The 15,786-nt window shown below is 42.0% G+C and overlaps 1 protein-coding gene across 1 annotated transcript in view; it reads right to left on the reverse strand.

Moving 5' to 3' along the window:
• slc9a1a (solute carrier family 9 member A1a) overlaps positions 1 to 15,786 on the reverse strand; it is a 137,764-nt gene that overhangs the window by 24,244 nt on the left and 97,734 nt on the right. Inside the window, exons 5-6 of the mRNA XM_060900323.1 lie at positions 12,141 to 12,343; positions 1,477 to 1,566 (exon numbers count right to left, since the gene is read on the reverse strand). Coding sequence (XP_060756306.1) covers positions 1,477 to 1,566; positions 12,141 to 12,343 — 293 coding nt within the window. The remainder of the gene's footprint in view (positions 1 to 1,476; positions 1,567 to 12,140; positions 12,344 to 15,786) is intronic.

Genomic DNA, 15,786 nt, shown 5'->3' on the forward strand with positions numbered 1-15,786 from the left:
CCGCTTACGTCAGCGGGGGGCGGGGGCGGAGCTGTTAAGACCAACAACAATAAGACCGCGAAAGATCGCCATTTTTAAGCGACGAGAAGCAGCAGCTGTACAAACGCGAAGTCATCCATTATTATTATTATTGTTGTTGCTGCTGCTGCTGCTTCTTCCGTGTTGTTTTTGCTTCGATATTCGCGTCAAGGTTTATGCAAACGTAGCGACGTAACTGACGTATACAGCGACGTAATGACGTGGCTCCCCTTAGCACCGTGAGCTATGGAAAAGCAAACTGGTTCTCAGCTGGCTCGCAAGTTGAACGAGTTGTGAACCAGCACCGGCCCCGAACCAGCTCTGGAACTGATTTGGTGGAAAAGGGGTATGAGAGCACAATATCCCCCACTGGCAACTCTGCCATAACTCTGGTAAAATGTGACTGAATTGAGCAAAATTACAATAAAATGTGTATTACCAACATATAACAAAGAATCCGGTCACGGTTCGTGAAATTCCTCCAAAAATTATGAGGGAAGTTGATTTCAGAAAGCAAGCACATCTTGATGAAATTGCCAAAGCACAAGTTTGTTAATAATCAAGGGCATAACTCTGGTAAAAATTTGCCCAAATTAAACGAAATTTCAATATGCGTATAACTGTCATATAACAAAGCCTTTTGCCAAGTTTGGTGAAATTCCTCCACAAATTGTGAGAGGAGTTGATTTCAGAAGAACGTACACCCTCGTGAAATTGTCAGTTATTTAATCAAGGGTCAAAACTCTGGGAAAAATTTTCACAAACGAAATTAAATCGCAATCGTATTACCATCATATAACAAGGCCTTTTACCAAGCTTCGAGAAATTCGTGAGAGGAGTTGATGTCAGAATGCGAGTACCCTTCCCGAGACAGACGACATCGCCATGACATAATCCCCCTTTGGGAATTTTGGCAAGCGGGGGATAAAAACCCAGCCCACAATATACAAGCTTGACATTTTGTTAATATGACTTGTACAACAAAATTAAATACTGTCGTCACGTACATGAACATGCCTGCTGTTGAAACCTGGTCAGATCCTTGTTAATGAAACCATCTCAATATCTACAATCCTACCAAAATGTCTGCAATTATGGACGTCTGCTGAAGGACAAACATAGGACGGAAACGACCCTTAATTATGTAAAAAGGTTAATCTGGTTAGAAGTGGTCAGCAGATGGCGCTCAACAACACAATAAAAAGAGGAAAACGTGATTGGAAATGATCAAATCAGGATGACATAATACTACAGATTATCCTGAGGCACAGTCCTCACCATCCCTGATCCAACACACAAGAATTCTTTTCACTTCTTTTCCAGGAGGAGGATTGTTTATTATTATTTAGGTCAAAACATGTGTATTCAGACATCATACACGTGACTGATCTTGTGTTTGTTCCTCAGGTCATAAAGCAGTGGAGAGATGGAGGGGCTGTGTAACTGATGCACCATTACCTGGGTGTGGATCTCCTCGTTGATGGATCGTTTGGTTTCCTGCTTCTTTTTAACAGCCAGCAGGTCCACCAGAGGACGAATGGTCATCCCCTACACAGCCACAGCACACATGAGGAGAAACATCAAGAGACTTGATTACAGATAATGAAAACACCAGTACCCAACTGTTGCAGCATTCACTAATGCAAAAAAACAGCACCAACACATTTCATTCACTTCATAAATGTTACCGTCTGGAGTTAAGAATGATGGCTCTGAAAATAGAGGGGGGGAGCAAGCTCAACTGTGAGCTACTTCCGTATCCCCCCCGCTCTCGCTTATATCAGAATGCAAACCATCGAAGGAATAGGACATTTATTATGAATGTTGACTTCAACAAATAATGAACCCTGAAATAAGTAAGTAAAGCGCAGTGTCTCTCCCCAGGGATTTCAAATAGCATCTTGGTAAACTCTCATTTTGAAATCGCATTTTGCTTCTTGAAATAGTGTCAAAATCCATACTATACGTTTCATAAATACATTCAGTCAGTAAACAGGAAGTCAATTTGCGACAGACCTGAAAACGGTATACATGGTACAGGAACCCAAGCTGAACCTCGGTACCAAACATCAAGCAGGTGTAATTTGTAGTTGCTTGGGGGGGGGGGGGGATTACGAAAATTTTGTAAATCCACCCTGTTTCGTAAATACATTGTCAGTAAACAGGAAGTCGAACGGTATACATGGTGTAGAACCCCAAGCTGAAGCTCGGTACCAAATATCAAGCAGGTGTGATTTATAGTTGCTGAAAGAAAAAGAAAATAAATGAATAAAAAACTATGAAAATTTTGTAAAATCCACCCCCTATGTTTCGTAAATATATTGTTGGTAAACAGGAAGTCGATGTGCGACAGACCTGAAAATCGGTATACACGGTATAGAACCTCAAGCTGAAACTCGGTACCAAATATCAAGCAGGTGTGATTTATAGTTGCTGAAAGAAAAAATAAATAAATAAATAAAAATAAACTATGAAAATTTTGTAAAATCCACCCCCTATGTTCTGTAAATACATTGTCGGTAAACAGGAAGTCGATGTGCGACAGACCTGAAATCAGTATACACGGTATAGAACCCCGAGCTGAAACTCGGTACCAAATATCAAGCAGGTGTGATTTGTAGTTGCTGAGGGAAAAAAATAAAAATAAATAAATAAATAAATAAATAAATGAAAATTACGGAAAATTTGCAAAGTCCACCCTGTGTTTCGTAAATATATTGTCGGTAAACAGGAAGTCGATGTGCGACAGACCTGAAAACGGTATACATGGTATAGAACCCCAAGCTGAAACTCGGTACCAAATATCAAGCAGGTGTGATTTGTAGTTGCTGAGGGGGAAAATAAATAAATAAATAAATAAATAAATAAAAATTACGAAAATTTTGCAAAATCCACCCTGTGTTTCGTAAATATATTGTTGGTAAACAGGAAGTCGATGCGCGACAGACCTGAAAACAGTATACCGTTATAAAACCCCAAGCCGAAATTTGGTACCAAGTGGCTATGATTTGTGATTGCTGAGAAAAAGGGCGTGTTTCGGACGGACGGAAATACGGATGGATGGACGGACAGACAGAGGTAAACCAGTATCCCCCCCAGAGCAGGGGTATAATTCCATCAATTCCTGATATTAACTCTTTGTAACAAGACTTGCTCTATATCAACTGTTCCTCCCCATTCTTATTGCTCATATTCTTAAAGACTGCTCAATTCCGATGTCAAATTAAAAAAAAAGTCTCATAAAACACTCAGCACTCCGTGTCAAGTCAAATTATTTTGCATTTCTGAAGCCTACTTTGCAGAGCAAATGAGTCAGAGCCATTAAAGACTGTTGCAGTTTGACTTTTCCCAACGGGTGACGCACAGAGCAAGAGCACCGCTACGAGAGAGACAAATTAGAAATGAAAATTTTGAATTTAAAATAAGCAGATGGTTCTTCGGAAGCAGCTCTGGTTTGGGTCAATGACGTGATGGCGCCACACTGTGATCCATCACCTTCACTTGGTGAAAAACACCGGGCTTAAAACTGCGGCATTACTGCCCCACAAACATCAGGTACGAGACGGCCAAGATCAACAGAATTCAAGTCAGATACGATACAGCAGGGTTTCAGTACAGCGGTATTTTATAAAATGGCACAACAGAAAAAAAAAATAAAATCCCAATACTTGAAAATCTTCAGAAAATTCCTCAACTTTTTTTTTTTTTAAATAGGATATGGAAGAAGTCACCTTCACAATTTTTTTTTTTTTTTAATTCAGTCAAGGTTTGTGAGCTATGGAGCCAAGAATTAACAGCTGTGTGTAAGTAACGCGATCTGACTGAAGCTTGGCATGCTCATTTCTCATCAGTGCTGTGGAAATTGTGTTCAACACCAGAAGGGAATCCTGTGGCTTGGCTTCGATATGCAGCAGCACTGCCACCTCCCCCCCTGCCCTTGAAGGCTTGATCATAATTCATGGCACATGCTCAACTCCCAGAAGCATCTTTCCTTCAAACGTTGCAGACTAATCAGATGAGGAGAGTCATGAGGGTGTGGCTAGCCTCGTAATGCAATGCGTTGCCAACGCAAGGTTACAGTATATTGACCTCCAGTATCCTACATTGTCATTAGACATTTCACCAGGGCTGCATTACATTCAGAGGAAAGGCTGCCTGGGTTTGTTCTCTCAAGATAAAAAATCAGGAGGTGGCAACATCGCTAAAAAGAAAATCCTCGCATTCTAGTAGCTAAACTGTAGACGTTCGGCATCTTTCAAGAAGGCAGCACTCACAAACATCGAATTGCATGCTGAACTCACACACTTGCCTTAAAAGGGGAACTCGAGTCATTTTTCAACTTGCTTTATTTCTTAACTAACATGTTATTCATACATTTTCGGTTTTATTAACCTTATATTGTAATTTTGCTGCGTGTACTGTATGCCATCCCTCCCACCTTTTGCGGTCTTGGCTTGAGCTCTCGATCTCCTGACAATAACACTTTTCAGTTGCGCCTTGATTTGTATGTTGAACGTTTTACGACAAGTTCTGATTAACCATTTGAAGTACGTCCCATGTCCACAGAAATTTACGGAGAAATTTATATAATTATTCTCTCCGCATTCACTGGAAATGAGCAATCACGTGCTTTAATTAGCTACTCTACCACTAGGCTATCAGCTAAAACAAAATTTTTTTTTTTTAAACGGCAGTGTTTTTTACTGAACCAACCGAGGATGAAATAAAAACTCTACTCGAAAACAAAACCCCAAAAATTATCAAGTAATTAAAAGAAGCAGAAATAGCTAAAAGAATGGAGCTCCTCCTCTCAATATCGCCTGTTTCACAGTCCAGCCCAGCCGGTGGCGGTAATGCACCTTTAAGCTGGTTTGCCAACTGCCAAAAAACCCTAAAGAAGAAAACTCAAAAAAATACAAAAAACAAGAAGACAGTCATCTATATCCCCTGCCCTATATACCAAATTTCAAGATACATCACATTTTTCAAGTTCTGCTGCAGGAAACCAACCCGACCTCTTTACACTGACCTCAGCAGCCCATGGCATAAACCCACTGGACCTTTAGTCCAGAGAGCTAAAAATTACAATTTCTCACATTTCTTAGTATCAAAAGACACATATACATTACTTAATCAACACTTAAACCAACTTTCCAAGACCAGACCACTCAGTTTTCAAGATCTGCTCCAGAAACAAAACCTACCCCTAAGACTAACCTAAGTCTGAAATTATTTCCATGGAAACATGAAAAATTTATTTTTCAAATTTCTTAGGATGAAAAGGCTCATCTATATCACCACCTTAACATGTATACCAAGTTTCAAATCCATATCAGGAAGAGTTTTGGATATATGCTCCGGAAACGAACATTGCTTTTAGAAATCAAGTCAAAATCAATTTATGTAAAAATTTGAAAAATACTCCTCCTCCTGGCGGCACGGTGGTGTAGTGGTTAGCGCTGTCGCCTCACAGCAAGAAGGTCCTGGGTTCGAGCCCCGGGGCCGGCGAGGGCCTTTCTGTGCGGAGTTTGCATGTTCTCCCCGTGTCCGCGTGGGTTTCCTCCGGGTGCTCCGGTTTCCCCCACAGTCCAAAGACATGCAGGTTAGGTTAACTGGTGACTCTAAATTGACCGTAGGTGTGAATGTGAGTGTGAATGGTTGTCTGTGTCTATGTGTCAGCCCTGTGATGACCTGGCGACTTGTCCAGGGTGTACCCCGCCTTTCGCCCGTAGTCAGCTGGGATAGGCTCCAGCTTGCCTGCGACCCTGTAGCAGGATAAAGCGGCTAGAGATAATGAGATGAGACTCCTCCTCCTCCCCCCCCCCCCAAAAAAAAAATTCAAAATGGCAAAAGGCACCAGTTCACATGCTGCTTGATATGTCTACAAAAGTTTCATGAAGATATCTTCAGTAGTTTTAAAAAGATATGGCCCAGAAACGAAAACGTGACCGGATGGAACCTGTCTCTATATCCTCCACCAAACTTCGTTTGGGCAGGGGATTTTAAAAAAAGGGGCAACAAAATATGGAATAAAAGTATTTGAAAAATACTTTTTTTTTTTTTTTCCCCCTCCCTCTCAAGAATCATCACCACCACCACATTTCACAAATTGCTACTGGTCATTTCGCCAGTTTGTTTCCATTCTAAGCAGAAATGATGTTGTACAAAGTTATTTATTGAATTAATTTTTTTTGTTTTTTGCAAAAAGCGCCGTTTCTCAAAATCCAGTGACTGTGGATAGAATAAAACCATTATTCCATTCAATCTTGTCATACATGGCTTATAGCCAACTCGGTGCTACCGGTACGCGCCTCATTGGCCATCAGCTCATGTATGACTCGATTTCATGGAATAACTTAAATATGTACCAAAAAAAAAAGAGCCATATCTGTCAGCATTTTGATGCACAGAGCCCCATCATGAGCGTTTGATACTCTAAGAATCATGCATGCCATTTCAGCATCTCCCTGAACTCTGGGGAGGTATACAATTAAACTATTTGATGAGTGATAAGTGTTGCTTTTATTAAAAAAAAAACAAAAAAAAACACAACAACGTGTTACTTGCCTAACTGGTGGGTGAGTGAACAAACCGCAGACATGCTTTTTTGTTTTTAATCCTATTACGGTACTGCAGCTGCTACTTGCTTTTAATCCACCAGCACCACTGACAGAACGAGCCCTTCTGCCAAATTAAAAATAAAAGAAATATCATCTTTACACAGAAGATAGTGCTATGAATTGCCTCATGCATGAGTTTTGGGAAGAATATACACACGCGTCATACAGGAATGTCTATATGGACCATCATTTGTGGCCAGACAAGAGCACCTTGCCGTTTTGTAGCAGCTGACCGTGTCGACTCAGAGCACATTTAACCGCATTGCAGACTAAATGTCCAAGTGCGCCTGCGCGCGCACAGTGCAAACTTGCATCACCCGTCACTTCCTCCCAGTGCAGCCAGCAGCACCTTTGCTTCCAGTAAACTAACCTCAGTTTACCCACCGTACAACCACTTTGACCCGACTCTGCACCTCTGCAAATGTACACTTGCACACCTTTCATGCACACTGCAACAATTGTGTGTCCGATGATGATGCAACTTGGAACAACCCTGACTTTACAGCAACAGTTTACATAAAGTCTTTATAAACACTTGCATAAGTTTTCACCCCTTTGAACTTTCCTACATTTTGTAGGTGTTACAGCCTGGAGATGAAATGGGCTTCAAGAGGATTAAGGAGTTATGATTGCACACAGTAGCCCCCTTTTTTTTTTTTAAAAAGTTGATTGCATAAATATTTCACCCCCACACCTATGAAACCATTACAGTATTTCTGGTGCAACTAGTTGCAAATCAAAAAAGTCACAGAACGAGTTGCATGTTCAGATTCTGCAACACCAGAACTTTTCATGGAGGAGACTCAAGGCACAGTCTTACTCTTCTTTCGATTTTTTTTTTTAAACCAGTTACAGTGTAGCTCCACAAGCAAGCACCTGCAGATCTGCCTTTTGTTGGATTGAAGTTTAATCAAAGTTCATTAAAGCATGATCAAGTCTAAGCGTTACAGCAGTGCATGTTGGAACAAAACTCATGGAATCAAAATCACTGACTTGTGGCAGTGCAAAAAAAAAAAACAACCCACCCCAGCAGTATGCCGATATCTACAAGTTTCCTTTTCATTTTCACATCTCTTACTTGTGAATGTATTTCTGTATTATAACAACTGCAACTGCTGTCTTTTCTCTTTGTCTTCTAGACAAATAAAATAATTAAAAAATAAATAAATCAATAAATAAATCAGGCAGCAGGGACGGCACGGTGGTGTAGTGGTTAGCGCTGTCGCCTCACAGCAAGAAGGTCCGGGTTCGAGCCCCGTGGCCGGCGAGGGCCTTTCTGTGCGGAGTTTGCATGTTCTCCCCGTGTCCGCGTGGGTTTCCTCCGGGTGCTCCGGTTTCCCCCACAGTCCAAAGACATGCAGGTTAGGTTAACTGGTGACTCTAAATTGACCGTAGGTGTGAATGTGAATGGTTGTCTGTGTCTATGTGTCAGCCCTGTGATGACCTGGCGACTTGTCCAGGGTGTACCCCGCCTTTCGCCCGTAGTCAGCTGGGATAGGCTCCAGCTTGCCTGCGACCCTGTAGAACAGGATAAAGCGGCTAGAGATGAGATGAGATGAACCAGGCAGCACGGTGGTGTAGTGGTTAGCGCTGTCGCCTCACAGCAAGAAGGTCCAGGTTCGAGCCCCGTGGCCGGCGAGGGCCTTTCTGTGTGGAGTTTGCATGTTCTCCCCGTGTCATGGCTGGTTTCACATGTCTCAGATGAAGCACGTTTGCTTTCACCCTCCCTGATTGGTAGCCGTTTTGTCTCCGAGAACCGGCAGGTTACCAAATTCGAGGAGAAAATGTGACTGAAAGATCAGACTCAAAAATAAAAAAGTAGTAGTCCTTTTTTTTTCCCAAAAATAGATATCCAAGTTTTTCCACAGGACTTTTTCTTACAACTGTTTTGCTGTTTTCTTAGGAAATCGATACAGCATGCACCGCTGAAATGCCTTCAAGTATCCCGATACGGTAATGTCATTTCGCCCACACCTAATAAGTGAAGTTTGTTTACAAAAGGTACGACTGCACCTAAATCAAGATTAGCAACATTGTTTTCCAGGTCATGCTCATTTGGCATTTCATCACCTTATCTTCACACTTGATTACTGCTAACAAAACAGTGGATGATGGTGCGCACAGATCCTTGTTCACTCAGTCACGCCTGCATTTACGACAAACACCCTGAAGTGTACATCAACACACACTAACAACTCCTGCAAAAGCTGCATCAAACACCACCACAGTCCACAACGTTATCAGACTGGCGATCACAACTGAACACGTCAGGGCTGAAAGAAATGAAAGTTCTCTTAATTTTGTCTGTCTCAATTTGAATTAAATTGGCTATAAATGTGGCAAAGTGACAAATCAATCCAAATTATTTCTTTAGTTGGGCTTGGTTCCTTCAAATAGAGTGAATTTTGGTGTTCTGGCTTCATAAATAACAGGAGTTTAGAAATATATTTCACTGCTGCCAAATATAAGAATTACAGGACAGCTCTGATTCTAAAGAAGTGAGATATCTGGAACAGTGCATAGTGGGCAGGGTTCTAGCAAGTCAAGCGTTCTGGGAAACTGGATCAAACACCATTGTTCTCCTTAGCCCTGGGGATGGATGGAGAAATGACAATGGCTTTAGACAAAGCTATGCCATCAGTGAAATCTCTTCACTGGATATCATTTTCAGATTCATGAAACGTGACCCGACTGTACATCTTCCTCTGCAGTACTAACACAGCGAGAGCCGATAAAAGCCCTGCATGACTCGTTCAAAAATACAGGGGCGGTTCACTGGGCAGGCACCGTGTTGTAAATAGTACACGAAAACTCTTCTGTCCACGTTCACTGGATTTTGAGAAACGGAGCATTTTTATATTATTTTTTTGCAAATTCGATAAATAAAAACTGTATACAAAACGTCCAACAAAATCATTTCCGCTTAGAATGTAAAACTGCGAAATGACCGGAGCAATGTGAAAATGCGATAATTTCTTGAAAAATAATTAAAAAAAAAAAAAAGAGATGCGTTCTCACCATCAAATACTTTGATTCCATATTTCTGAGGTTTTGAGTAGAGTTTTTATTTCATCCTCAGCTGGTTCAGCAACACGCTCCGCCATTTTGTTTTTCTCTACTCACGGTGTATGAGCTGATAGCCTAGTAATAGAGTAGCCAATCAATCAGAGTGCGCAATTGCAGAGAGAATTTTTATTCACACACACACACACACACAGGGCGGCATGGTGGTGTCGTGGTTAGCACTGTCGCCTCACAGCAAGAAGGTTCGGGGTTCGAGCCCAGCCGCTGATGGGAGGCCTTTCTGTGTGGAGCTTGCATGGTTCTCTTCTGGGTGCTCCGGTTTCCCCCACAGTCCAAAGACATGCACTTAGGTTAACATGGGGGAGCCTTGGGCTGAAGTGCCCTTGAGGGCAAGGTACCCAACCCCTAACTGCTCCCCGGGCATTGTAGTGTGGCTGCCCACTGCTCTGGGTGTGCGTTCACTGCTTCAGATGGGTTAAACGCAGAGAATGAATTTCACTGTGCTTGAGTGTGCATGTGACAAACAAAAGCTGCTACTTCTGATCGATGTGTGTGTGTCTGCCTGAAGCGTAGAAGCCAAGTCAGTCATTTCTTTGTCAGATTTGCCAATCTCCCCTTTAAAGGTGGGGTACGAGATTTTGGAATAACGGTTCCCGCAAGCCATATTTTGAAAAGAAACACGCCCGCCCACGCCATGCTCCCACCCCCCGCGTCTCCACCCCCCTCCCCCTTATAAAGCCTGAGAAAATCAGCCTTTATAATGGGTGTCTATTGCGTTACACACCAGTAGAGCTCGTTAAGTTAGAGTGTAGAGAGCTTGGAAAAATAGCTCAAACTTTCTCATTTAAACTGTTTTCAGCCCCAATTTTCACTCTACACACAGTTTTCTCAAAAGTAGTAGCCACACTTGTCCTGATTCACACAATGTGTCTACCTACACGATAGGACTTGCAGTTTTTGAATGAGAAGCCTGAAAGTGAGGAGAGGGCAGCCGCGCAGCCTCATAGACTGCCATTATAAACTTGGCAGAAAAGTCACTCGTTTTTAACTCGCTCTAGTGACCTCATTTTTTACACTACAGACAAAAAAATTACATCAGTGTGTTCAGGAGAGCCTTGTGGCGCTCACTGTGAAAATTTTGTGAATATCTCCTTCCGTTTTCATGTAAATCCCCGTTGTTTGGAGGGAGCGCACTGAGAAAATCCTGTGCTTTCTGTGTGACACTGCTCGCAGTGCGCGGGTTGGGGGAGGGGCTGCTCTCTCTCTCTCTCTCTCTCTCACACACACACACACACACACACACACACACAGGGACGGGCTGCTCGCGGGCTTCAGTCTGACTGACGTGTCAGTATCCAATCATTTTGAGGTGGTACCTCGACATGATTGGATGGCGTTTTTCCTTTTACACTGTAGACTGGATTAAAATATTTCGTTTTTGGGTCAAACCTTCTGTTGTACTGCTTGCAACATGGGTGTGAGGAGCTTTTCAAGCAATATGGTAAAAAAAAAAAAATACTCCTGAAAAAAAAAACAAAAAATCTCATACCCCACCTTTAACAAAACCGATCCTGGGCCTGGATTAGGCTCCACCTCACCTGTAAGTGGGTTTGGACCAAAGTATTTGACGACCAAATAAACAAACAAATCCCAACAACCCACCCATGCAAATTTATGTAAAACAGATACCAAATGAAATTAGGAATGGGCGGCATGGCACTAATTTGACCTGCAATGATCTTCAGTCCTAAAGCAAATTCTGGTCAAGCTTTCCCAGTATAACTTACCAGCGGAGCTGAAATCCTGAAGTACAGCTTGCTGCCTGTAGGAACTACTACAGTTCCAACCAGTGGAGCATTTAGGTCTGTGTGGCAAGAGTCCTGCGTACTCTCTGTACTCCATCTACCTGGGTCCTACATGACTCGTTTTCCTCCCACACTTTTTAGTAAAACCCAGACAAATGAAAAAGCTCTAAAGGATATGGTGTGATTTTCCGATAGAACGGAGCAGCTTTTGAACTGGCACTATGGGTTTTATATTAAGCTGTAGGTATTAAGCTTGTACAATATGGATTTTTCCCCTCAAATTTACCATGCGAAAAAAATTTATTGTACAATTTAAATCATCCAGAGCTTTCCCCCTAAAAAAACAACCATTTCAGTTTTAAGGAGTGTAGAACAGGAAGCAATATTACGAGCTGTGCAGTGAGGAGCTGCTTGTTGGCAGTTGTGAAACCTCTGCCTCAACCCTTTTCAAGAACACCACCACCCCAGTATATCTTGGATATAATCCTTTTAGAAATTGGATGTGTGATGTCCACACGGGTGACTGGCGCAGAAAGGAGGCGGAGGGAAGGGGGGAGGGGGGGGGGGGGGACACATCCCACAGCACTTTCATGATTATCGTCACCACCATTAAGATATTACTGTTGGCTCTGCTGCATCTTCAAGGCCATGAAATGTCTTTAATAACACTCACCTGCACAAAGACAGTGAAGAAGATGACTGTGATGACCGCTGTGACAAACATGTTCCTCACAGGGAACCGGTCCGCTTCGAGCAAGTAGGCCAAGGAGAAAGCGATTGCTCCTCGCAGGCCACCATACGCTATGATGAACTGGTCCTTGGTGGTGAGTTTGACGATGCGGAATTTGTTGATCACGAAGGTCAAACCGATGACCCCTGAAGGGGGGGGGGGGGGGGGGGGAGGCAAGGCAAGGACTGGTAAACCTTTGATGAACATGAAAAAATTGCCAGTTTATTATTAGGTGCACTGAAAAAATCTTACATAACTACAACAACATGTGCACGTTGGAGGTACAGGGTTACATCAGTCTATATATATTGCATAGAAAACATGCTGTCAAGAGGAGTCATGGCTCCAAAAGCAATGGCAGAAGAATACTGTATTCACGTGACGTCATTTTAGCTGCTGGACCATTTCCCCTATTAAACTGACGCACGCGTTTATTTGTATCGTGCTTTTAACAGCAGACATTGCCGCAAAGCAGCTTTACAGAAAAATGAAAAAGACTAATTTTATCCCCAGTTATTCCTCATGAAAACTTGTTGCAGAAGCCACCAAGATGTAATCGTGGGGTTTTGAGTTTACTCTCCAAGATCTGCGATGTTAACAGTGGCACCATGCGTAGGACACATGCATGGTATCAAGGTCTGCTTCAGACATCATGGTGACGTATTTGATCTCAGGCGACTGAAATCTAAAACTAAAAAACTCACTAGATATATAAAAGAAGCCAAATACGCTGACGACACTGCCATCTTCTGCCACACTTCAACTCCTTTTGTCTGCTTACGACAGTCTATCGCGGAGAACAGGTCTTCGGATCAACGCCAAGAAAACGTAAACCGTGAGCGCTGGAGATCACGACGACTTCTAGATCAAATCGATTCAAATATCTTGGCAGTAACGATTGCAAGTAACCGTGAGCTGGCCTAGTGGTTAGCGTGTCCGCCTCTCGATCGGGAGATCGCGAGTTCTACTCACGGTCGGGTCGTACCAAAGACCATCATAAAAATGGTACCTACTGCCATCTGGCAAGGTACGCTGCAATACAGATGCGAGTGCGGAGTCAAACTCTCGAGGTTACCAGAGGACCCGCCCCCCACTGTAACCCTAGTTATGTAATAAGCGAGAGGCCGAGGGCTACGGAAACGGAGATCGGCGCCGCCCTATGTGCCATGTGGCGTGGGAAGGACTTTGACTTTTGATTTGAAAGACTGCAAGTTAGACAGACCCTCCAGGATTTCACGATGTTGCGATTTGCAACTTCAACCAATCCCCGTGAATTCAGGGCCGTGTTGCAATTATATCCAATCACCGCAACTTTCCCGCAAATTTGACCAATCGTTGGCGTCGTCTTGAGGTGACGTCGACAAACTACCTTCCGCCTTACTTCTGTGTATACGCTCAAAAGAAGCAGAATGTGCGCAGTGTTGCCAGATTGGGCGGTTTTAAGTGCATTTTGGCGGGTTTTGAACATATTTTGGGCTGGAAAACATCAGCAGTATCTGTCAACATTGCATGATGTGCGAGTCAGTGTTTATGTAGGCTTAAATTCTGTTACTGAAAGTGTGTTATGTTTACAGTGAAGGACTGTGTGCACTTTACATTTTTTTTTTTTTTTTTACTTAATACAAGAAATTAATGGATGCCAACATTTTTGCCAAAATGGTATGTTATTTTCCATTGTTTAGGCAGCTTCAGCATCATACTGTGAGATTCTGTTCAAATTGTTTTTTTTTTCTTCTATGAAGCCTGAGCCATTTATTTTATTAGTTTATAATTATTGTTTAATTTAGTATTCAGGAGAGACTGCCTGCACACACTACTAGTATTAATAGGTTTTTTTTTTCTTCCATGAAAGCTGAGGCATTTATATTATATTTTAAGGTAACTTCATGTTGTGCTGTGAGGTTCTCTGCACTTTAACTTTTGAACCAACAGGTGCATTTGGATAAGTAAAGCCTATTTTTCTGCATTTTTGTAGTCCTGGTATTCTTTTATATTGGTAAAGTTGTTTATAGGACCATTTCTCAGTGTCTGTTTTTTTTTAATCAATAGTATTTCAGTAATAACTTAATATTTAACATATCACTCAATTTTAATCACAAAAAGAGAAAATCGCAACAATTTCTCACAACTTTCACTTCCTCCCGCAATGTAATCGCAACAAAAACCTAAAAAACACCGCAACTTTCATCGCAATTTTTTGGAACCCCCCCCCGCAACAGACATTTTAGCCCGCAACAATCACAAAAAAGGCCCGCGAAATCCTGGAGGGACTGGTTAGACAAAGAAATTACCACGCAAATTCAAGCTGCCTCACATGCCATGGGCAGACTTCGGGATAGAGTCTTCAACTGCACAGAACTGACAGCATAAACCAAGCTGTACGACCAGTGTTTTATTCCAGTTACGGTATATGGAAGAGAGACCTGGACTTTATACCGCCACCAAGTCAAACGTCTAAGAACCATTTATTCAACGACGACAACTTAGATATATTCTCAAGGTCAAACGGGATGACTACATCACAAATGAAATTCTAGAGCATGCGAAGACCGAAGACATCGAAAATACACTTATTAAAAAACAAAAACTACGTTGGGTGGGGCATGTTGCTCGCTTGCCAGACGACCGATCAGTCAAAGCATTACTCTACGGTGAGCTAGCTGAAGGCTCTAGAAAGATCGGTCGCCCTCTTCTTAGATACAAAGACACCATTAAGGACATCCTGAAACGCGGCGACACATTGCACATATGGAAGGATACTGTAATCAATAGATCAGAATGGTGGATGCACATGTGTAAGATATGCCAAAAGATGGATAAGGAGAGAAAAGCTAACAACAAAATAAAGACGGGCCAAGTGACATCAGAAGAGAGCTCTGAATGCCAAGTGAACCGTTTAATTAACATTGATCTTTCATCTTGTAATATGTAGTTTACAATACAGGCATATACATATGAAGAGTTTGGTTCCAAAACGCTATATCCTATTCCACTGTTTCGAGAGAGGGGAAAAAAAAAAGCCCACTTTTTCTGATTACAAGAAGTGATAAAAGGAAAACCACTCCATCCTGTTTTAAAATTTATTGACGAACTCCTTAAATGAGAAACTTCAAAAATGAAATCCAGAACTAATTAACAGCTTTTAACTGAACCAAGTAATTATTTGTCAATTTGCTACATATCCACGCCACTTTCCCCCAAAATGCTACAGATCCCTTTATTTAAGGCCACCCATTTTTTATCTTTAGGTTCATGGATTTTTTCAACATATTTTTGATGATGTCGGTCAAAATAAAAATAAGTGTCCTTGTCCAAATTTTTTTTTTTGCATGACAAAATTCCAATGTCGGATTAAGATAAAATTCAAGAGACACACTTTACATACACTGTGTGTGTGTGTTCTTGCGTATAAATTTATAACACGGACTAGCATTCCAGCACTTACTTCTCTGAAGGTATGTGGTCATATGACCGTTGAGCTCTCATGAGCACATTGAAGGCTGATACGTTCGTGCTACTTGATTCGATAGGACTCTCTGCGGCACCATCCTCTTCTAATTCCACAGTCAGATACTTGCAGCCAAAATCG

This window comes from Neoarius graeffei, chromosome 19 (genome assembly GCF_027579695.1).
Source record: "Neoarius graeffei isolate fNeoGra1 chromosome 19, fNeoGra1.pri, whole genome shotgun sequence".
NCBI classification, from domain to species: Eukaryota; Metazoa; Chordata; class Actinopteri; order Siluriformes; family Ariidae; genus Neoarius; species Neoarius graeffei.